Genomic DNA, 22,677 nt, shown 5'->3' with positions numbered 1-22,677 from the left:
ATCTGAGGTCGAGAATGTTCACCAGCAAATGAGGTGGAGTTAGTGCTTGATCCATTTGCTTCTTTATTGCCTGCAGTTTAACTTTCTGGTGAGGTATTTCTTTCTTCAGTGTCTCTTGAAGTGCCTTCCAAATTTCGACAGCACCAGCAATGCAGCAATAATTTCTCTGAAGTTTGTTTAAGGCTATGGATATAAGCTTCAGTATACTGAGCATATCCTCTACATTCCTCTTTAATCCAATGTTAGATACTTTGGATGAGATACTTGCATCTATTTTATCAGGGTTTTCTTCATAAGGTTTTATGAGAATAGGTCAGTTCTTAATATATTGTTCAAAACAGTCAACCCCAGAATTCCATCAAACATCTTCAGGGAGAATTAGTTTGGATCCTCCTGCTCTCTTCAGTGAAGTGGAAGCAAAATGGTTGTTACAGAAGTATTTTGTGACTTCAACAACCTTTGCTTTTATTACAGGAGATAGCTTGGTTGACCTCACTTTTAGGTGTAGACCAGGTAAGTACCACAGCAGAGTGTACTCCCAATTATATGAATAGCATGGGGGACATGGATTTCATTTGGATAATCGGGAGTTCATATAATTGAGAGGGCGGGAGCAGCAGCACAGGAGCCCTCTGCAGCTCTACTGTCACAGCCCTGTTCGCTCCCATAGCGGTGGGGCTGCAGAGGCTTACCTGCATTACCCCTTGTAACCTTTGATTTCTGTGTTCCCAATTAGTAGTTTATAAATAAGGAATAAAACTAAATTGCATTCCTTAAGGTTTGAGCCTCCAGGGTGATTACAGATCATTTAATTTGGTGGAGGACTGTGAATGATACAATGAGTGATTAAAATTAAGGATTTTATTTAATATAAAATAGTTGTTTAAGCAAACAGGAATTACAGTATGATCATGCACGTTCTAAGGTGAAATGATGCATCCACAGCTGCTCGGCCTCTGGGTGAGAAATGTGGGTATAATCCTTCCTTAAGTGGTACCTTCATGGTGGATGGGCATGCCTATCTAAAATCAATGTATTACCCTTTTTATAATCAATAATAAATGCCCCTTAATTAATTAACATTAAATCCTTCTTTTACCATATATGTTTTTCCACTACTGTAATTACATATTTTCTACTTCCTCATTGGCTATTTAATATTAAGCATCGTCTTTACATCTGCCTCAATGCCAGACCAGTAACTATCAATATGATGGCATTTTCCAAATCATTAATATTTTATTTAAAACACTTGTATAAATCAGTTAAGACCAAAACAGGTTTATCACATGAATGGGAGTTATGCCCTAATTTATCTCTGAATTGTCTCACCTCACTTTACCATGCCTTGCTTGACTATTGTCATGTCTTCTTTTAGGAAGTAGATTTTTGGGTCTACTTAGATTATAAGACATTACTATAGAAAATAAGCAAGAATCATCTCTATAGGGCTACACGCTCCTGCCTTTTGGATTACAAATGCAAGGTTTGGGATGTGGGAGAGAGGAGGCTGTGGGGCAGACCCGAGAACCCAATCAGGAAAGCAGCCTTTTCCGATCCTTGCAGGTGCGAGTACAGGTATCCCCAGCCCAGTGGCAGTGCAGGGAGTCCTCTCTAGCTTTGCTGTCACAGCCCTTTTTACTCACTCCCATGACAGCGGAGCTGTAAAGGGCTCCCTGTGCTGCCACAGGAGACATTCAGTAGTAGGGTGGCATCCCTCTGGCAGCGGGTCTTTGCTCCATTATCTGAACCTCTGAATTATCTAGAAATAATGGGATTCGGATAATAAGATTTTAGAAAATCTGGAGTATACAGTATTAGAAAAATAATGCAGGTCAAAGTTGTCTATTAGTAAATGTAGTCAATATCACAGTGGCATTGATTAATATGTGTTTGGATACAAGACAAAATAGACATTATCCAACTTTGTTTATTGTATTGAGAGGACCCATAATTCTGAATATAGTATTACAATCTTAAAGTTTGATCCAGCTAATGGGAGTAGTCCCACTGATTCAGAGAGCTTCAGACTCTTCATGATTGGCATTTGTTGTGAATGCTGGATTCAAAATAGGCCAATCCAATATCTGTTGATTGGAAACTTTCCAAATATCAACAGATGACATTTATGCAAGAGACTAAAAAATATGTATGATCAGCTTTCATATGAGTGAAGTTTTTGGCTAAATTTTTAAAAATAGTGGCCTGTCCATATTTAGATACTGAAGTTAAGGATTTTCTAAAGTGCCTGTGTTCTTGTGCATATTTGAAAATCTCACTTCATCATCTTAAATCTTTGTTCGTTTATAGATTTGAGGTGAGAAGCGAACTTTGTCCATTTAGTCTGAACTCCTTTATAACACAGACCATAGGACTTCCTTGAATTAATTCATGCTCCAAGTCCAATAGCTGTGGTTGCACTAGAAAATATCTTTTATGAAAATATCCAGTCTTGATTTTAAAATGTTCAGTGATGGAGAATGCGCCACAAATCTTGCTAAGTTGTTTCATTGGTTAATTACACTCACAGTTTAGAAAGATAAATTGTGTCTTATTTCTAGTTTGAATTTGTCTAACTTCAACTTTCAGCTGTTAGATCTTGATATAACTTTTTTTATTAAATCGCAGGGCCATTTATTACCTAATCTCTGTTCCCCATGTAGGTACTGAGACTATGATCAAGTCACCTCTTAATCTTCTTTTTGATAAACAAAAATTTTGGTCTTCAGCTATTTATTTACAAATGCATATTGGTGCACATCACCTCAGCACTTGAGTGATTTAAATAACCCTTAGTGAAGACCATTTTTCTTTTGTAATAAAACTACTAAAACCTATTAACTTTTCATCCAAATTTGTTTTTTTCTAGGGCTGTCAAATGATTAAAAAAATATTCGCAATTAATTGTGAGATTAAAGAAAGTCACAATTAATCACGGTTTTAATTACACTGTTAAACAATAATAGAATACCTATTTAAATGTATAATAAATATTTTTGGATGTTTTTCTACATTTTCAAATATATTGATTTCAATTACAACACAGAATACCAAGTGTACAGTGCTCAGTTTATATTTTTTTATTGCAAATATTTGCACTGTAAAAAAGATAAACAAAAGAAATAGTATTTTTCAGTTCATCACATACAAGTACACTTTATCATGAAAGTGCAACTTACAAATGTAGAATTTTTTACACTCAAAAACAAAAGTGTAAAGCTTTAGAATCTACAAGTCAAAGCATGAAGGGGCATTCATGTTTAGCATATCTGGCATGTAAAGACCTTGCAAGGCTGCTACAACAGTGCCATGGAAATGTCTGTTCTCATTTTCAGGAGATGTAAATAAGAAGTGGGCAGCATTATCTCCTGTAACTCACTAACACAAACAATTTTGTTTGTCTTGGTGATTGGCTGATGAAAGAAGTAGGACTGAATGGACTTGTATGAGGTGAATTGAAAAATACTATTTATTTTGTTTATCTTTTTTACAGTGCAAATGTTTGCAATAAAAATAATATAAAGTGAGCACTGTACACTTTGTATTCTGTGTTGTAATTGAAATCAATATATTTTAAAATGTAGAAAAACATCAATTTATTATACATTTAAATAGGTATTCTATTATTGTTTAACAGCGCAATTAAAACTGCAATTAATCATGACTATTTTAATTTAATTATTTTAAGTTGATTTTGTTTTCCGTTAATTACATGCATTAACTGCAAATAATTGCCTGCCCAATTTTTTTCCTTAATGTTCATGTAACACAGCTTTTATGCTAGACCTTTTACAGATATGACACTTAAAATTGGCTCAGATATTGGGCTACATAGAATAACTTTTTTATCCTGAATAAGCAAAAGGTAAAGCAAGTTTAGACTTTCAGATAATTTTTCTATTCTGTAAACTTTGTCCTGCTTATCATTCAGGTATTGCCGTAATGGGTGCATTAGAAATACCTAGAAACACAGACCTCTGGCCTCTTCTACAGTTGCAGTTACTTGGAACAGAATATTTCCTTTAAAGGAAAACTTTAATATAAATACAAGATATTTTAATTACAAAGGAGAATAAAAACTCAGTTTTACTGCCTCTCAAGTCAACAGAAGTTTTTTTTTTAATTTCCTTTGTAACTCAAAATAAAGTTTGCTGTTCAATTTTTATGGTTGTATGTATAAATTGTTGAATAAATTAAGTAGCTTTTGTGATGAAAATTTAAAATAGATCTCTTTTGAAATTTTTATGAAGTGTCTAACAACGGTTTGGGTATCTATATCAGCCCAATTAAATCAATTTACTTCAGAACATTCTCAGCCATGAGTAGATTTTAATGATGATTCTTGATGTCTTTTTTTTTTTTTTTTTTTTTTTTTTTTTTAATGCATATACAGCCAGTAGATACCACATTGGGAAGTGCTTTATAAATGCTTGTAGGACTTTGGCTTGTGCAACAGAGCATTTTCAAGGATAAGAATACTAAAATGTACAAACGATTGCTATTTGAAAACTAAACATGAATCTATCATTGAAGCTGGGGAAGGAAATAAAAAGATGACAGAATATATGTAATAGTTAATTCTGTCAGTGACCATAGGAAAGACTGTAATGTTCCCTTCAAATGTAGTCCCCTTACATGGCAAATTCTTCTTTGTCTCTGCCCCAGGCTGTAACTGTTAGAACAGTTGTGTGTATTGTATTCAGTGGTGACATGTTGCAAGTGAACTTTCTATTTAATGGTTTTGTAAAAATATAATTTACCTACACCCCTCTTGCTTTTGACGTTGCATCTTTCTCATCGTGACTTCATTTAGCTTCATCTTGACTTCATTTGGCCTTTTCCTCCTTTTTGTTTTTTTGAAATTATAGTGTGTATTTCTTGAGTTGTCTTCAGTGTGTGTCATCTTTTTCTCTGTGGTTTTCTTTTGCAGTGCATTCGCTACCTCCTCTCCTTCCCCCCACCCCTTAGTTCTTCGTCAATACTTTCAATTCCCTATTGTGTTTTATCATGTCAGTTTGTCTGCCTTCCCATCCAATCGCAGATAATCGAAGGTGTGGAAGTTTCACCAGATACTCAATCTCAGAGATTAAGCCTACTATCCAGAGACAGATTGGGGCACCACTATACAGGGGCAATGCTCAGGTGAATAGGGAGTATTCCTTCTCACTTTCCTCTGTGAATGGAAAGAAGAAATTGTTGTCCGTGACTGCTTGCAGGTTCCGCCTTTCATAGTAGACTCTGACTAGTAGGTGTCTGTACTTAGCCTCCTCTGTTGCTGGGTGGCACAGGAATCATTCTCTTCATTTTCCCACTCCATTTACTGAGCTTCTTTGCTCTTATCAGAGTCCGTGGAAGATATACTTGTTACTCTTTCTCTCTCCAAGTTTCCTCACTGATGTGATGGGGAGTATGTGTGTTTCTGCATTCTATCATTTATTCAAATTAGTTGCTCAGATAGGATGCCTCTTTCTTTATCCCTTTCTTGACTTCTCTTTTTGAGGGCTGTTACCCTGTGAATAGCTTTCACTCAGAGCATTCTTAAGCACCAGCAGCAGAATATCAAAGATAATTCTTGCCACTTTCACTGCTGTCCACAGTGTTTGGAGCAGCCACAATGAAAACTGAGAAGACTATGCGTGAGTGGAATTTTTAATCACTGCATCAAGCAGGTGGCATTAAATGCCTGCTCCCAACCGAACACATCTGAGTGCTGGAAGTGGTTTAATTGGTCAAGCAAAGCGAGGCCTTACACTCAACTTGATGATGATTGTTTGTAATACGATAACTTTTGAATGCTAAGTCCAATCAATTCCAACATTTCAGGGAATGTTTTAGGCATCAATGGCCAGAACCGTATGGATTTTGTTGAAAATTGGAAAAATTGAAAGGTAGAAGTGGGGGGCACATGGAGTCACTGGCATGAGAGGAAGGGTGTGGTTGCAAGCAGTCCCTGAAATAGACTAAATAGGATGGTGGCACACGGGAGCTTGTGGAGGGGAATGGAGGAATGCAAGAGCCACTGGTGGGTGTAATACACTCAGCCTATAGAAGCAACAAAGTGTGCGACCCTCTAATGTTAACCACTACAACAGAGAGGAGATCTGGGAATCCAGAGATTTCAAAGAGAGATGAGGGTGCTAAGCACTTTACAAAATTCAGCACTTAATATGAAAAATTTAGAGAGGTGGTGATAAAGGGCCTATCCAGTTCAGTTACAACCAAGTCAAGGGAGACTTGATTGCCACACAGTTCTATTTAGTAGAGTAGACAAGCTCTTAACTATGTTCTGTAACTGGGCCAAATTTTTGGACATATGTGATTATGGAACAGGGTTAAAGTCCCATCTGTATTCTTAAATGGAACAAGTTGTAAATAGGTCCCCTAACTCACTTGTAATTATAATGTTGACAAGCTCAAATGGTGGAAACTGTAATTGTGTACATACATACACTTCATACAGCTGGGGAAAGTGCTCTCTCCTAGAAAGCTACAGTTTAAAATTATCAAAGGGAAAGTGTATGTTGGACTGCTGGTTCTTAAACTGTGCCTCATAGGCCATCGGTAGTCTGTGGAATGCTGGTTGGTCATATGTTGCTGGTTCTTTCTTCTGTTTTTCTAATCAGATTAAAACAGATAAAATTCTATTAAATACTGTTCTAATATTTTCCTTTTAGCAATTACTGTAGTTTCCATAGGGGTGTGCTTGGAAATGGGAAGGAGGATTGTATTTGAGATGGTAAATGAAAGGGGAGGTAATACATGGGACAGTCTCTTAAGATGCAGGATACTGTGAAAAGCTCTTAGAGTTTGTGGTTTAGACATTAGGAAAATATTGCAGAGAGGTCAAGTAACTCTAGAATAATTTGTTGTGGAAGGTTGAGACATTAAAATTAGAGATTTTTGTGTAGATTGGTGACTACGTCTCATATTGGTTTAGGATAAAAACAACGAGAGTTCTGTGGCACTTTAAAGACTAAAAATTTAATATTTGTAGACATAAGCTTTCGAGAGAGATCAGCTCTCTTCTTCAGATGCAGTAATACAGAAAATAGGAAACACAGAGGCATCTTATAGATATCCAGGTGCATTGAGAACAATGGGGGAGGTGGAGTCCGGTACTTAAGACCTAATGACAACCATTGAATAGGAGGTGAGAATGGGTGAGCAAAGTAATTCACCTCGTTTAGGATAGTAAACCATTCTGTACTAGTTCAGGGAGATGGACAAAAATCACGTGGGATCACTTCTAACCCATCATTTAGGATTTACATTTAACAAAACAAAACCTGATTAATTTTCATAGTGAAAACTAATAGCGAGAGAGAAAAATTACTGCATTTTAAATGTGTAGGGTTGGTGGGTTTTTTGCTAATGTGTGTTTGGTTTTTTTTTAATTTCATAGGAACTAATTGAATGGGACTTCAAACACTGGTTGATAAAATAGACGCAAAAGTAAGTGGTACAGATACAAAATATTTGTTTGTGCTCTTTTGCAAAATATAACTAAACTAGTACTACTTCTGGTAACAGTTAAGTTTATTTATTGTACTTTTTCTTACTAGATTTTTGTGTGTACTCCTTTTAAAAAGAAATTCTGGGTGCAGTTGCTTTCTGGGTTTTTTTTTTTTGGTTTAGTTTTTGAGGGTTTTTTTGGTATGAGGTTAGACCAGAAAGTTTCATAGGGCCTTCACCTTCTAAATCTTGGTGAGTTCCCTCTTTTTGGCATTTCCTGCTGCTTACTTTTCTTTATCAAAGACTTTTCTCATCCAAAACGCTGTACAGGGCCTGTATTGTGGGAGTCCTAGATAGGCCATGTTTCCCTTGGCTGTTTTTCCTCTATGGACCATTCAGTTTTAATAGTTTGAACTACCATTACCCTAGAGGAAAAAATTTATATGTAATTTTAGCAAACTCTTATTTGATTGATGTATCTTTCTTCTGTATTTCTATATCCATCCCAAAATACATTTCAAATTGGGATTTTTCCACCTTTGTAATTTTTTGCCACCTCCTACTGGAGCTTTTCAGTTTAGTGAATTATGTTACACACACTGAATTGTGAGATTTTCTTATTACAATAATGGTTGTACTCCCATCTGAATACACTTTTTATACAGATTATTTAAGAATAGAAATTCTAATTAATTTCATTCCAAGAAGAGGAGATTTTGCATTCTGTCAGAAATCACAATTTTAAAAAATATTGTGTACATCTAGAGTACCTGTCATCTGATCTCAAAACACTTTAAACATGCTAAGCTTTACAGCTCCCTTGTGAGTGATGTATCATGCTTTTGTCATTTTGCAGATGACTAAATTGATCCACTGAAAGGTTAGATGGGAATTGAAATGTAGTATTTTGCAGTTGTTCAACCTAATTAGAAGAAGGAGTGAATGAGATTTTTTTGCATATTCTGGCTGTGACTTCAACTGTGCAATCTTAATGTTGCAGTACCATTTGTGTGCAGGGTCAGTGGGGAAGACTTCTGTAAAAATGGAGATTGTAAGCAATGTATACTGGACAGATGCTGCTAACTTGTGCATCACTGAATCCATTTGTGTTCACATTCCTAATTGTTACACATGCAGTGGGTCTTTTTTGAACTGCACAATGTACAATTTTATAAAATCAAAACAAGATTTTTTTCCAGCCTAGGCCTTAGTCTCAGCAAAGACTCTTTTCATACCACAGTCCAACAGTCACAGTTCAGGTATGGGGAAAGTAAATGGTTGTAAATAGTCGTGTTTTAAACAGTCTGGTATATCAAACTTTTATGCAAATATTCATATTTACCAAATTTTTAAAATAGTTTAGTCTCTTGTATTTTGGAGGCTTATAGCAATGATGTCAGCAGATTTCCAGTCTCATGCTTTTTAAAAAAACAATAGACAATAAACAGTACTCCCTTTCCTTTTTTTTTTTTTTTTTTTTTAAGCTGGACAGTGTTCAGTGTTAGTTAAGCCCTTTCAAAAAGAACATCGTTCTTGTCTCCTCCTGTGCAAAGTATGTTATCTTACAAGTAGGCGACTTCTTATTTTGACACTTCTTTCTTCTTACCTATGCATAACAAGTGTATTTTTGTCTGATTGAATATTTCTCTTTAGTGGCATATAGAAGAGATGAAATGTGGTCTGATGGACGATATGAGTATGAAAGACTTCCAAGAGAACGACTCCCACCGAGAATTCATCCTGACGTACGTGTATGCACTATTGTTTAAATATTGGGCTTGTACTTTTTAAAAAATAGTACTTATTAAAACTGCATCTTTTCATTTAATTATTTTCTTATCATTTAATTCCATTTTCACAGATCATATTGTGGACTAACATTTAAGGTACAGATCCTGCAAATGGATCTGCATGGGCAGATCTTAAACATACGTGAGTCCCCATGAAGTTAACAGGACTCCTCCTGGATGACAGGGTCTGCCCACGTGTCTCTCTGCATAGAATCAGGGCACATTCACTGGAAAATACTTAAAGTAGATAATCTTCTGTACATGTTTACAATATATTTTGTATGCAATTAAACATGGGTCATTCAGATTCTTCTAGGTTTTACTGAAGTATATATAATTTGCTGCAAAGAATTGATTTTTTTTTTCTTTGTCAAATTTTCAAACTGGGTTGAGGTGGCAAGTTGATGAACTCAAGGGCTTACAGAGTACAGTAAGAAACAGTGCTGGTGGTGGATGCAAAGATTTAAGCCAAAGTTTAAACCTTAAGTGTTGAAAATACAAGTTAGCAGCAGCTGCCTATTATATCCTTACTGGGGCATTAGAAACGGTGTAGTTAATGACATACAGCCTGTTTGCAAACTCATTTTGTTCTCAGTTCTAAAATTAGGATTTCAGCTACCAATTTTAGGTCTCTAAAAGTAAACACAAAAACTTACAACATACTACAAAAAAGGACAAAGTAGGTAGATTATTTTCTTATATATCTGGAGAAGGGAGAATTCAAAATAACTCGTAAATTTTGCTTTTGAGCTGTTGCAGTTAAATAGAATTTAAAGAACAGTTCATAAATTATTCTGTTTACAGGGTACACAGTATGTATTTGGCAACATAAAACCTCAGGTATGAGTGCCTACTATCTACTTTGTGTCCTCCCACCTTTTTAGTGATTCTTGGAGATTTAATGGTTGGGCTACTTTTTGTCTTGTTTCACACATACCTCACACATTCTCAGCCTGCACTTTTTGTAACTTATTGGTATTGGTCACAAGGTGCATATGGCTCTCTCTTTCTGTTAATCAGTGTATTGGTGTTTTGGCTGTTGTGTGATGTTTTAACTCTCTTTACAGGGGTCAGCAAAATTTCTTCATTTTCAACAAACTGGAAACCAGATAAGTTTGAACAGGGTATTTAGTCAGTTACTTAGTTGTTGCTCCAGTAGTCTCATCAGTCATGGAACATAAGGATAGGCAGATGGGTCTTTTACAAATATTAGATTTTTTTAAAATGAAGTAACATTTGATTTGTCTAACAGTTTGCTAACTAAATGTAACCATTATAGCAATAAAATTCTTAAAACAAATTCTATTAGTATTTCAAACTCTCTAGGAAGCAAAAGTATAGTATATATATTATGGAGATTTATGTGTAAATTTAGCTATAAAGGAAAAATCTCTGATCATTGAAGTGATATAATAATATTATCATACAGGAGAGACTGAACCAAGTATCCCAAATGTAGGTTTATATTCCAAATAACATCAAAATAGAATGGCGAGACCAGTAGAGTCCACTAATATACCTCTCAAAAAATGAATGGCAAAATTTTGGTTTGCCATATCTCGATTTATTATACTGTGAAGTGAGGATGTGTGGCTTCTTCTGGTGCTGCTTTGAGGTAGCTACTGAAAGGCAATTTCCTTCATCACCACCGAGTGTCACATCCAGACTTGCAAAATTCTGCTTGCTCAGGGCAAGAAGGTTTTTTAATTTTGTTTTTGGATGGGCATGTGAAATATCATTAGTTTTTTCATAATTGTCAGTCTTCCTGGCAGACAATAAGGAAATGAATCATGTTGCTGGGCTGGTATATTTTTGTGTCAATTTTTAATGACTGGCACATCACTGTATGTCTTGTCTCTACTGTTCAAGAGAACAAGAGCCTTAAGCTTGGTCCTGAAACTGAATATATCAAAACAAAGTCTTGTAGAATGAGATCTCAGATACTGGCAAATGATAAAATGCCAGACAATAGGATTTTGCATGATTTTGCTAGTTTTCCACATTCTTCAGAATATTGTGCATACCTTTACAATATTCTTACTGTTTGAGCACTCTAAACACAGTTTTCTCTATATGTCGTCAGTACAGTTTTGTGATGTAATCTTTTTGGGTCGAGTGGGAGGGTGAGTACTTCTAATATAGCTTCAGACCATATGTTCTTTCAGGGCCACCAAATCATAACCCTAAGGTATATGTCAGGAAGGGCATTCCACGAGGTAGTTTGCCTTCAGCAGTTGATCAAGCCCTGTGATATTTTGTGTGTGTGCGTGTTCTCTACATTGTATCCAGTCTATGGAGTGAGATTTTATTTTTTCATTAGGTGTCTTGGATTGATTGCTCTTTAGTAAATTTGTTGACAGCCTAGCAAGTTTATTTATGATAATATTAACAGTCTGTGACCCTAACATAACTCTTCCTGCTGAAAGTTTCAAACCATTAGATTGTGACTACAATTTGAAAAGGATTTGTTTTTCATGTTTATTTTTCCCCCTCAATGTTGCATGTGCAAATACAGAGCTCTGCCTCTGTATCAGGGCATTCCTAAAAAGGTCCACTGAAAATTTAGCTGTTAGAGCTTGATTTAAATTGGTAAAAGAAGGAAATTGTAAAGGTTAGGAGTTGGCACTCAGGCTTTCATTTTTTTACCTACCAGTTCATATAATACACTCAACTTTTAGAAAGCTACATTTGCATCTTCAGTAATATATGCTGGATACCCCTATTAACCAAACTAAGGGGCTATGTGCACTGGTGACATCAAAACCATGGAAACCTGTTGGAGTGTGGAGCTAGCTGACTACTTTTATCCCCCCACATGACTTTTGTGCTCTATAGTGATAGTGGGGGGCCAATCACAGAGAGAGAAATAATGCATAAAATTAACTTCTTAAGAATGTGACAGGATATGCCACATTGGCACAAGAGTAGGGGATTAAGTAACACCCTGCCCCACCCACCCATCCACCCCCAAGATTTCCTCAATAATAAGCTGTAATGGGTGGCCAGACCTAGTTGTTGGAGTCAGAGTCCACAGTCATGACACAGGAGTCAAGAATCAGCTGGGTTGGGATACTAGGAAGTCAGAAGCAGGAAACAAACTATAGGTCAGGGTACCAACAGGTCAGAGGCAGGAGGCAAACTGGAGGTTGGGAAAAACAAGTCAGACGTCAGGAGTCAAGCTAGGTTGGAATGCCAGGAAATTAAGCTGTGGAAGCAGGAGCGGGGAGAAGGTATTGGGGCGCAGGAATGGGTAGTAGGAGCAGGAAGTATCCCGACACACTGTCCAGAGCAGGGTGGAGCCAGTTGTTTGGGCAGCTTCTTGTTCCTATTGCTGGCTTACATAGGGCTAGTCAGCCACTCTGGGACTCTGCCAGTTGGAGCACAGGGTGGAGCTAGGTGGAATGTTGAAACATGGTTGCTCTTATAGACCTTGTGGGCCTGGGTTCAAGATCCATGGGTCATAACACAAAAAAAAAAAAAAAAAAAGTCTTTAACCTGAGGGGAATAAAGTGGTCCAGCCAATCTAAACCATACTTTGGTGGTGGACATCTCTTGAATTGATAAGTTGTATATTAAGTTTTATTCTGAAGGAACTGTAATGGAAGAATTATACGTTCCAACAAAAAAGAGATGACACATTGTCACTTTATATCCATTGTCAGTTTTTTAGAAAAAATAAAACAAAAATGCATGCATTAAAACACTCACTTGAATGCATCCTCTGGTGATCTAGTGTATTGTGTCAGAATTGTATTGCTTCTCTATTCAGATCCTCTCCTTTGAGCAGGGATTACTTCCTCTATGTCCTGTATTTTGAGCACACTGTTGGCATTCAAATAATAATTTACATTTATTGACAGGCCCTTATTTATGAGGCATTGCAAAAGATCATTTTCTTTACATCATTATTTCTGAAATTGGTGTGAAAGCATATAAGAAATACAAACAAGTAATTTTTTGAAAAAAATTGAGATCTGATTTTTACGCTTTTAAAGCAAACTCAAAGACTGCTTTTGAGCACAAGATATAAATACAAGATGCCTGGGATGCTACATCAAACTAGACACCATATAAATGTAATGTGTTATCTATCATCAGACTTACTTGCTCTACATGTTTTGTCCCCACTGAATTATGTAGCCTTTTTAAGAATGTTGCCTTTTAATATTTTTTGGAATAACCACATTCATGTATTTTTCTTTCCCCCCCCCCCCCCCTTTTATTTTTGTTTTACTTTTGTGTTTTATTACTGGAAGTCTGTTGTGAAAATAAATAGTGTTTTATATTTGTTTTGTATTTTTAGGATGACTACCATAGAGTAGTTAATGTTGCACCCAAGAAACCACCACTACTAGATAGACCTGCAGAAGGGAGCTACAGTAGATATGATGATTATGGTCATGTTGACTACAGAGACTATGAGGAGGGCCGTAGTTTTGCCCATGAACGAAGAAGTGGCCCACCACATAGAGGGGTACATAATTCAATTTTTCTCCCATGAACGTGTTGCTTGTCTTTTCATTGATGCTTGAATCTGTGCACATTTAAACATACATTGTCATCTCAAAAATAATTTCTCCCTGACCATTTTTCAGTGCCATCATAAATAATTAAACTGAAAGGTTAAAGGAAAAAAACCTATTTAATTTTTTTTTGCTTTTGATAGTACTTTGTGTCTGTCATGATTGCATGATGATGACACTACATTCCCATGTGGTTGCACTTTAGCAGTTACTCTGGGAGTGCACAGCAGTGCAGTATCCCATTCTCTGGTCCTCTTAACAAAGCCTCTTTGGGTGGAACAGAAGCAGCCAGAAGCTGTCTGTTTTTCCTTTTCCTCGCCCATTCTCTTGCATGGGTTTGAGATAGAGAGCCGATAAGTGGTTTGGAGAGTTCTTCCACACATCCCAGATGCCTGCATGTGTAAGTTCATGGTGTGACCTGTCCATGCCTAAGGTAGCCCACCTGAAAATGCCACAGTCAGGACAGATTGTGAAAAGGAGAGCAGATTTTCCCAAACTGGTGGCTAACACTGCAATTCGATTTCCTAACTAGTTACAAACAGGGCTCCTGATGCCCACACTGGTTATCGAGACGCTAAAACAAAAAACGTACACAGCCCCCTTTATTGCATTTCAGTCTCTAGCTCCTAGTCAGCAACTAGATACAGTAAAGAGATAAGTTATTTAAAACTCTATTCCCTTAACCAAAATGTTTTCCTGATCCCAAAGGATCAGCTACCTTGCCAGATCAATATAAATTTGGATCTTACCCAAAATATCACACTGCCGGACAATCCTTTAGTAACTAAACCTAAAGGTTTATTATAAAAAGAAAGAAACAAATGAGAAGAGAAATGTTAAATGGTCAAAGCAATCAGATACATACAAGTGACATTAAAGTCCCTATATATACATATATATGATTCTCAGCAGAATTGTGGAGTTTGCAGGCTTGTCCAATTCCTTTGGTGTACATCCAGTACCTGGATGGGTCTCAGTCCTTTGTTTCACAGCTTTAGTTGTAGATGAGTTGATCCAGAGGTAGGGGATGGGGATGGTGCAGCTGCCTTTTGTGGTCTCTGGTCTGCCATGTGGCTTGTTTCAAACACAAGCTCACAGCACATGGTAGGGAAAGGCCTTGCAGTCCCCCAGACCACAGGCATGTCTCTACATGTCCTAATGATTCAAAGGGGCTGTCCTGGCTCCTCTCCCTGGACTTATTGTAAAAGTAATGGCCCTTGAAGAGCCATCAAGGCTGACACCAATCTGCCTGGAGGATGTAACCCAGTAGCACCTCACAAGTTTTTGGATACAGATATATTACACCTATCCATAACTTACAGTACCACAATGTTACATGCGTATAAACAAAATCATCATATTTAGGAAATTATAGCCTTTCCAATGGTACCTGACATGGCAGATCTCATCTGAATTATTGTAATTTTGTAATATTGATATTAAATAATAATATAAATGATCACTCCTAATCCAGACAGCATCACACGTGGCCCCAGATAAATGCAGCTCATTTTGTGGCACTTGTCCATCTAGTCTTCTGATATGAAAGGGCAGGAGACATATAGTTGAGTGCCATGATATGGATCACAATCATATATGCCTGCAGTTACTTGTGGGTACAGTATCAGTGATCATTTCTGAAAATCAGGTACCTCTTTGTCTTATTACAAAATTTCAAACTGGCAGTTTTCTCGTTCTGCAAGTGCTAAGATGGCACAATAAAAATTACTTATTGTTGAGACTCCATCCTAATTTGGATTTAATGTTGTTTCTTTTCACAGTATATTATAATACAATATTTTGGGATGGAGAGAGGAGAAGGATGAGTGTGTAGGATGCTCTTGCAAAAAGTGTGGTGGTGGGGAGATACGGACAAAAACTCAGAGAAAAGCTATCTGAAAGATTACAAAAAATTCTGTTCTATAAATCCACTAAATGCTTTTCTAACATGATAGATAGTAACCAAGATTTATTTATTCCTAATTGTATCTTACATCTGTCTTGTTGAGGTAAACCTCATATAACCATCTCATTTTCATACGTTGTAGGAGGACCCAGGATACAGATGGTCAAGGGAAGACCATCCCATAAGTCGACAGCCCGAGTACAGGTATTAATGTAACTTTATAAAATTAATCTTTTTGCATTCAGTGCCAACTTTTTTAAAGGTGTATTCTTAATAGAGTCACACAGAACTGGGATGTTTCCCAGGAAATTGCTAGGAAATGCTAGGAAACAGCTAGGATGATAACTTTCTTAATTTGAGCAGTATTGCATAAATTCTCCCTCATGCAATTCCCTCTGCAGATCCTCACTGTAGGATTAGTAAACTATAATGCTTGAGCTGCCAATCTATTGCAAGCAGTAAACTTTTGGGGTGTGTTTGTATCTCAACTTTAAATCTGAATGTTCCATCAATTGCAGTTATTAAGGACTCTACCCCCCAGCTGTCCATGTTTCCTGTCTTTTCATTTGCTAAAGCAGTCTTAGAAGCTTCTTCCCCTGTTTACTGTCCCACGCCTTGTTCTTTAGGTTTTATAAAGATGTATATAAAAAATAAAGTAGTTTGTGTAATTAGGGATGAGTGTGTTTATGTAGATGTTTTTTTTATAATAGTTGTATCTAAATGCCACATCAGACTATGGAAAAGTTATAAATGAGCATTATCAATTCAGTTGATGTACATTTTTAGAATTTTATATCAGAATTGTATTTCAAATTCCTTTAGAATTTTTCTTGTGTTGATGGGGTCAGAAGAATTTGCTCACAGTCCGATACCCTATATTCTGACCCCCATCTCTTTCAATTTCAAAAAATTACTGCATGAGTGTGTGCATTTGTGTGCATGGGACACAGGAACATGGAGAACTGTTCCTATTGTACAAACTTCTCAGTCTGTAGTCTAATTCACTTATGTCTCAGAAGTGTCTTTCAAAAGAATCTCAGTGTTGTTCAGTTTCTCAGAGTCTTCATTCTAATACGTATTAGGAATAAGACTCTCTTGACAGATACTAAATGTTAGTTTTCACAACCTCTTCATCCTTCATGTGTTTGATAATAGCTTTGTTCATGGAGAAGTGCAGTAAATGTTTTCATTCTAATAGACTGGAATATGAGAAGAGACCCAAGCTGGAGTGTATGTGGAAAGTAACAGGCACCCATTGAGATGTTTGCTTATTACACTGTAACAAACAATAACACAAGTAATACATTTCCAAGACTGTCAGTACAGTTAAAATTAATATTCTTGAAGAATTAAATAATAATGGAAGAAAGGTTGGTCCAGTAGCAAGGATGTTAGCTTGGGACTCAGGAGACTTGGATTTAATTCCCTTCTCTGCCACGGACTTCCTGTTTGACTTTGAACAAGTCACTTAGCCTCTGTAGATGATACCAAGCTGGGAGCGGTTGCAAGTGCTTTGGGGGATCAGATTAAAATTCAAAATGATCTGGACAAACCAGAGAAATGAGTTTGAAGTAGATGGGATGAAATTCAATAAGGATGAATATTCTTTCCTAATTGAAGTACTTTGCAATCAGTTTCACACATACAAAATGGGAAATAACTGCCTGGGAAGAAGTACTGTGGAAAGGGATCTGGAGTTGTAGTGGATCACAAGCTAAATATGAGTCAACAATGTAACACTGTTGCAAAAAAGGAAACCTTATTTTGGGATGTATTAGCAGGAGTGTTGTAAGCAAGACACAAGAAGTAATTCTTCCGCTCTACTCCGTGCTGATTAGGCCTCAAATGGAGTATTGTGTCCAGTTCTGGGTGCCACATTTCAGGAAGGATATGGACAAACTGGAGAAAGTCCAGAGAAGACTAACAAAAATGATTAAAGGTCTAAGACTTACGAGGGAAGATTGAAAAATTTGTTTAGTCTAGATAAGAGAAGACTGAGGGGAGGCATAATAGTTTTCAAGTACATAAAAGGTTGTTACAAGGAGGAAGGAGAAAAAATATTTTTAACCTCTGAGGATAGGACAAGGACCAATGGGCTTAAATTGCGGCAAGGGTGCTTTAGATTGAACATTAGGAAAAACTTCCCAACTTGCAGGGTAGTTAAGCACTGGAATCAATTACCTACAGAGGTTGTGGAATCTCCATCACCGGAGATTTTTAAGAGCAGGTTAGACAAACACCTGTCAGAGATGGTCTAGATAATATTTAGTCCTGCCTTGAGTGCAGGGAACTGGATTAGAAGATCTGAGGTCCCTTCCAGTCCTATACTTCTATGATTCTCTGTGCCTCAAATCCCACTCTGTAAAGAGAGGATAATAGTACTATTACTTTGAGTAGTGTCTCTATGGGTGTTCCACTGTAGGTGTGTCTGTTGCCTTAAAGAAAAGGATTTTGTCTTCTGTTGACTTCCTGTGAGGGGGAGTCCCCCTGGACAAGGATATGCCCGGCTCCCTGAGCTTGAAAAAGTACCTCAGTTGCAAGGAATCTATCCCAGTGACTGACTTACACTCACAGTGCATTCACTGCCTGGGAGAGAAACACATTTCACAGAAGTGTGGCTTGTGTCAACAATTGAAGCCTAGATCCAGGAAGGCCAGTGAACTGAGGCTCTTATGCCTACTCATGGAGTTAGCCCTTCAACCTCTGGAATCCCTGTGAGAGCCCTCACCGCAACAGTCCACTTTGAAGGAAAGTGAGCTCAGAGAGATGCTGTGAATCGATCACGTAAGGTCTCTAATAAATGGTCTGTGAGTTCCCATAGCGAGCCCCGAATGAGCTGAAAACAATCCTCAGCTCAGTCAGCGTCATTGGTATTGATGGAACTGAAGCCATCTAGATTTGGTATCCAGGGCATGCGCAGTACTGAATTGATAGGACAAGTCAGAATGCCTAAAGACCCAATGAGTGCAGGCCAAGAAGCGCTGGTATTGCGGAGGCATGAAGAATATAGAAGATCCACCACAGGGAAAGCTCCGTTGGTACAGTCATTAACATCGGTACTAATGGATCCTGCTATCAGGTCCGCGTCTCCAACTCTGTTGGTACAAGCCTCTCGGCACTGACAGCCTCCTCTGGTTCTGATGCCCTCGGCACCAACAGAATTCTGGTGCGAGACAGATCTTTTGGTTTCTGATGCACAAGTCTCTCTTCTGCTCAGTACCAGGGCTCGGTACTGAGTTCACCCATAGCCCTTGGCTTACAGACCACCTCCTGCCATGCACTGCCCTTTTCGTTGTCGGAATCAGAAAGTGAGCAAGAGGACCTAGCTTCCCAATGTTCTTCTCACCTGCTATGGAGCCCAATTTTACTATGGACACCAGGCATACCACCTCTCTGACCCATGTCCCTAGGTTGGGCAACCGTGGTACCAACCACTGGGCTGCTCCTCACCACAATGGCTGTGTTGGGACCCCTGTCAGGCCCAAAGGCAACAAGCCTCCATCACCTGTTGTATGGCCTATCAACAGCCAAGGAAATACCCTCCTTCAGCTGCTGCCTCGAGGGCATCTTGAACTCATTGAATAGGCAAGAGAGGAACTGATGGCCGAAGTTGAGGAGGAAGTCGCTTCTCTAACCCACTTCTTGTCGTCATCACCAGACGAGATGGTGATTCCCCCTTGGCCATCTATGGCAGATGACTTTAAATTGTTCCAGGGCTAGGCACAGAGGGTGGCAGAGACACTCCAAATATCTTTACAAGAGGTGTCTGAGTCACACCATCTTCTCCAGAGTGGTCCTCCTTATTAATGAGGTTCTACTGGACCCCATCAAGGTGATATGGCAGACCCCTGCGTCCATCCCATCAACTTGTAAAAGGGTGGACAAGATATATTATGTGCCAGCAAAGGACACCGAATTCCTGTTCTCACACCTGCCTCCCAATTTGATCATTGTGGATGCAATTAACTATAAAGACCACCACAAAAGGGATTGGAAGCGCCTGGACGTGTTCAGTAGGAAGGCCTACTCCTTAGCCATCCTCCAATTCAGAGTGGCGAACTATCAAGACTTGTGTGCTAAATATGATTATCAGAACTATCTGAAGCTTAGTTCTTTTATTGAACAGCTTCCCGGTTCTCACAAGGACCAATTTAAAGCCTTGGTTAACAAGAGCCAGCTGGTGGCAAAAAATCTCTCCAATCTGCACTTGATGCAGCTAACATCGTGGCATGTTTTGTTTCGACTGCCATTATGATGAGACTGGCCTCATGATGTCATCTCTTTGGCTTCCCCAAAGAGATCTAAAGAACAGTGAAAGACCTCCCCTTTTGAGGGGATGAAATTATTTGCTGATAAGACTGATGCCTCCTTCCACACATGAACAGGTCCACACTCTTTGATCCATCAGGATCTACACACTTGGGTATAAAAGAGAGTATACCATTCAAGCCTCGCTCACAATATTCATACCAATATCCATCGCAATATGCATAGAGATCATATGAACCCCAGAGGAAGAAGCCCGAGTTCCCCAGGCAGAAGACACCAGAATCTCAGCAAACATCCTCTCAGTCCTCCCCCTTGAAGAGAGAGTTTTGATAGGATGGTCAAGGTGCCTGTAGAACACTCTTCTCACTTCATGCTAGAAAACCCCACCCATCCTTTTGGAGACCATCTCGCCCCGTTCTGCACCACCTGGGAATGGATAACCTCCGACAAATGGGTGCTGGAGATCATCCAAGCAACATACTCATCCATTTTTCCTCTCTTCCCTGTCTCTCTTTAGGGACCCTTCTCACGAGAGTCTGCTATGTCAGGAGATAAACCACCTCCTCAGCATAGAAGCCAGTGCCTATACATTTAAGGAGCAGAAGCGTCTACTCTTGTTACTTCCTGATACTGAAGAAAAAATGGGGGCTGCAGATTCATACTGGACCTCAGAGCGTTCAACAAGTTTATCAAGGCTCAGAAGTTCAAGATGGTCCTGTTATCAACGATCATTCCAGTGTTAGACAAAGGAGATTGGTTCTCAGCCCTCGACCTCCAAGATGCGTATTTTCACATCTCAGTCATACTGAGCCACAGATGTTATTTCAGGTTCACGCTAGGCCAAGACCAATACAGAGTACTCCCTTTCGGCCTTTTCTTCGCCCACAGAGTATCCAAGATCCTCTTGGAAATGGCGGACCATTTGCACTCTCAAGGCATCATGATTTATCCTTATCTGAGTGACTCCCTTCTCATAGCACAGTCCTTTGCAGAGGCCCAATGAGTCACTCTGACCACCCTGGACCTGTTTCAGAATCTGGACCTACCAATCAATGAACAGAAGTCGACTTTAACACTCGTATAAAGGGTAGAATTCATAGGAGCCGATCTCGACTCCATTCAGGTAAAGATGCTCCACCCACGTCACAGATTTCTCAGTCTCTTCTTGTTGATAGAGACTGTACAATCCGGCCCCCAAATTTCAGCCACACATTGACTCCAGCTCTTGGGACGCATGGCCATGGGCACATCGGTTATTATTCATGCCAGACTAGACATGAGATGTCACCAAGCATGGTTCAGTTCGGTATACAGGCCGAACAGAGACAACATAAGCAAACTACTATCAATATGCACCAGGGTCAAGCAATCCTTGGATTGGTGGAAGGCTCCAGTAAACGTCTTCCCCATGTACACACTTGACCACTGATGTGTCCCTCATAGGATGGGGTGTGCATCTTAATGGTCACAGAAAACAGGGCAAATGGTCTCCAGCCGAGACATGCCTCCCCATCAACCTGCTTGAACTCAGAGTGGTCAGAAACGTGCGCTCTCTTCCTTCCTATGATCAAAGACATTCCAGACAACGTGGCCTGCATGTATTACATAAATTGTCAGGGAGGCACCAGGTCTCACTTCCTGTGCATAGAAGCATTAAAATTATAGAACTGGTGCATCTCACACAATACCTTAGTATCAGCGGCCTACTTGCTGGGAATACACAACAAGACGATGGACAGTCTCAGCTGCAAATTCCCACATGACCATGAATGGGAGATAGATTCAGTGGTACTCCATGATGTATTCTGACAATGGAGGACACCGATAATAGACCTATTTGCTACTTACCAGAATAAGAAATGCCCCCAGTACTGCTCCAGAGCAAGGATTGGATGACACTCCATGGAAGATGCTCTCCTTCCATGAGACGAGGGTTGTCTTTGTCTTTTCCCCTCTTCCCTCTGATACTGAAAATCCTGTTGAAAGTGAAAAGAGAGTGCAAACATCATACCAACTGCTTCCACCTTGCCCAGACAGACATGGTACCCTTACCTGTCACAGCTGGCACTATGTCCACCAATGACTCTTCCAATCACTCCTTATCTTCTATTGCAGAATGAGAGATGCACTCTCAATCCCATCATGTGAATTCTACGGCTCAAAGCCTAGCTCCTTCATGGTTCCAGCACATAGAAACATCTTGCTTTGATGAGTTACAGGAGGTGTTATTACACAGTAGGAAAGGAGCTACTTACCATACCTATCTACCTATATGAAAGAGATTCCAGATCTGGTGCCAGCCCAAAGGTGTCATCCCTGATACATCCACCCTACTGGTGATCCTAGACTATCCGTTGACTCTCAAGAAATTGGGACTCTCTATCAGTTCACTGAAAGTTCATCTAGCAGCAATTGCAACCTTCCAAGAGCTGGTAGAAGGATACTCAATCTTTTCATATCCGATTACAAAAAGGTTTCTCAAAGGCATAGTGAACCTCTTCTCACAACCCAGGCTTCCCACTTCTTAATGGGGTCTCAACCTAGTATTAAAAATCTGACTAGGCCCCCATTTGAACCCATAGCCCCTTGTTCATTAACTCACCTTTCCAGGAAGACAGAATTCCTCATCGCTATCACATCTACAAGAAGGATTGGGGAAATAGTGGCTCTGCTGGTGTGTCCCCCTTTCACTGTGTTCTTCCCTGATAAGGCCACACTTAGACCACATCCGAAGTTC

General features: G+C 38.8%; 1 protein-coding gene across 8 annotated transcripts in view; it reads left to right on the top strand.

The window, feature by feature from the left end:
* PPHLN1 (periphilin 1) overlaps window positions 1-22,677 on the top strand; it is a 131,368-nt gene that overhangs the window by 7,355 nt on the left and 101,336 nt on the right. For 5 of the 8 annotated variants that reach the window (XM_067564187.1, XM_067564185.1, XM_067564191.1 and 2 more), the window contains 6 exons: window positions 7,403-7,452; window positions 9,106-9,197; window positions 10,047-10,082; window positions 10,310-10,366; window positions 13,546-13,716; window positions 15,814-15,875. In XM_067564187.1, coding sequence (XP_067420288.1) covers window position 7,452; window positions 9,106-9,197; window positions 10,047-10,082; window positions 10,310-10,366; window positions 13,546-13,716; window positions 15,814-15,875 — 419 coding nt within the window. In that variant the 5' untranslated portion in view covers window positions 7,403-7,451. The remainder of the gene's footprint in view (window positions 1-7,402; window positions 7,453-9,105; window positions 9,198-10,046; window positions 10,083-10,309; window positions 10,367-13,545; window positions 13,717-15,813; window positions 15,876-22,677) is intronic. The other 3 variants (XM_067564192.1, XM_067564193.1, XM_067564190.1) reach the window with 2 other exon arrangements.

This window comes from Emydura macquarii, unplaced genomic scaffold, assembly GCF_026122565.2.
Source record: "Emydura macquarii macquarii isolate MOO-44397 ecotype Brisbane River unplaced genomic scaffold, CSIRO-AGI_Emac_v2 contig_2636, whole genome shotgun sequence".
NCBI classification, from domain to species: Eukaryota; Metazoa; Chordata; order Testudines; family Chelidae; genus Emydura; species Emydura macquarii.
This window is presented reverse-complemented; position numbering and strand designations above follow the sequence as displayed.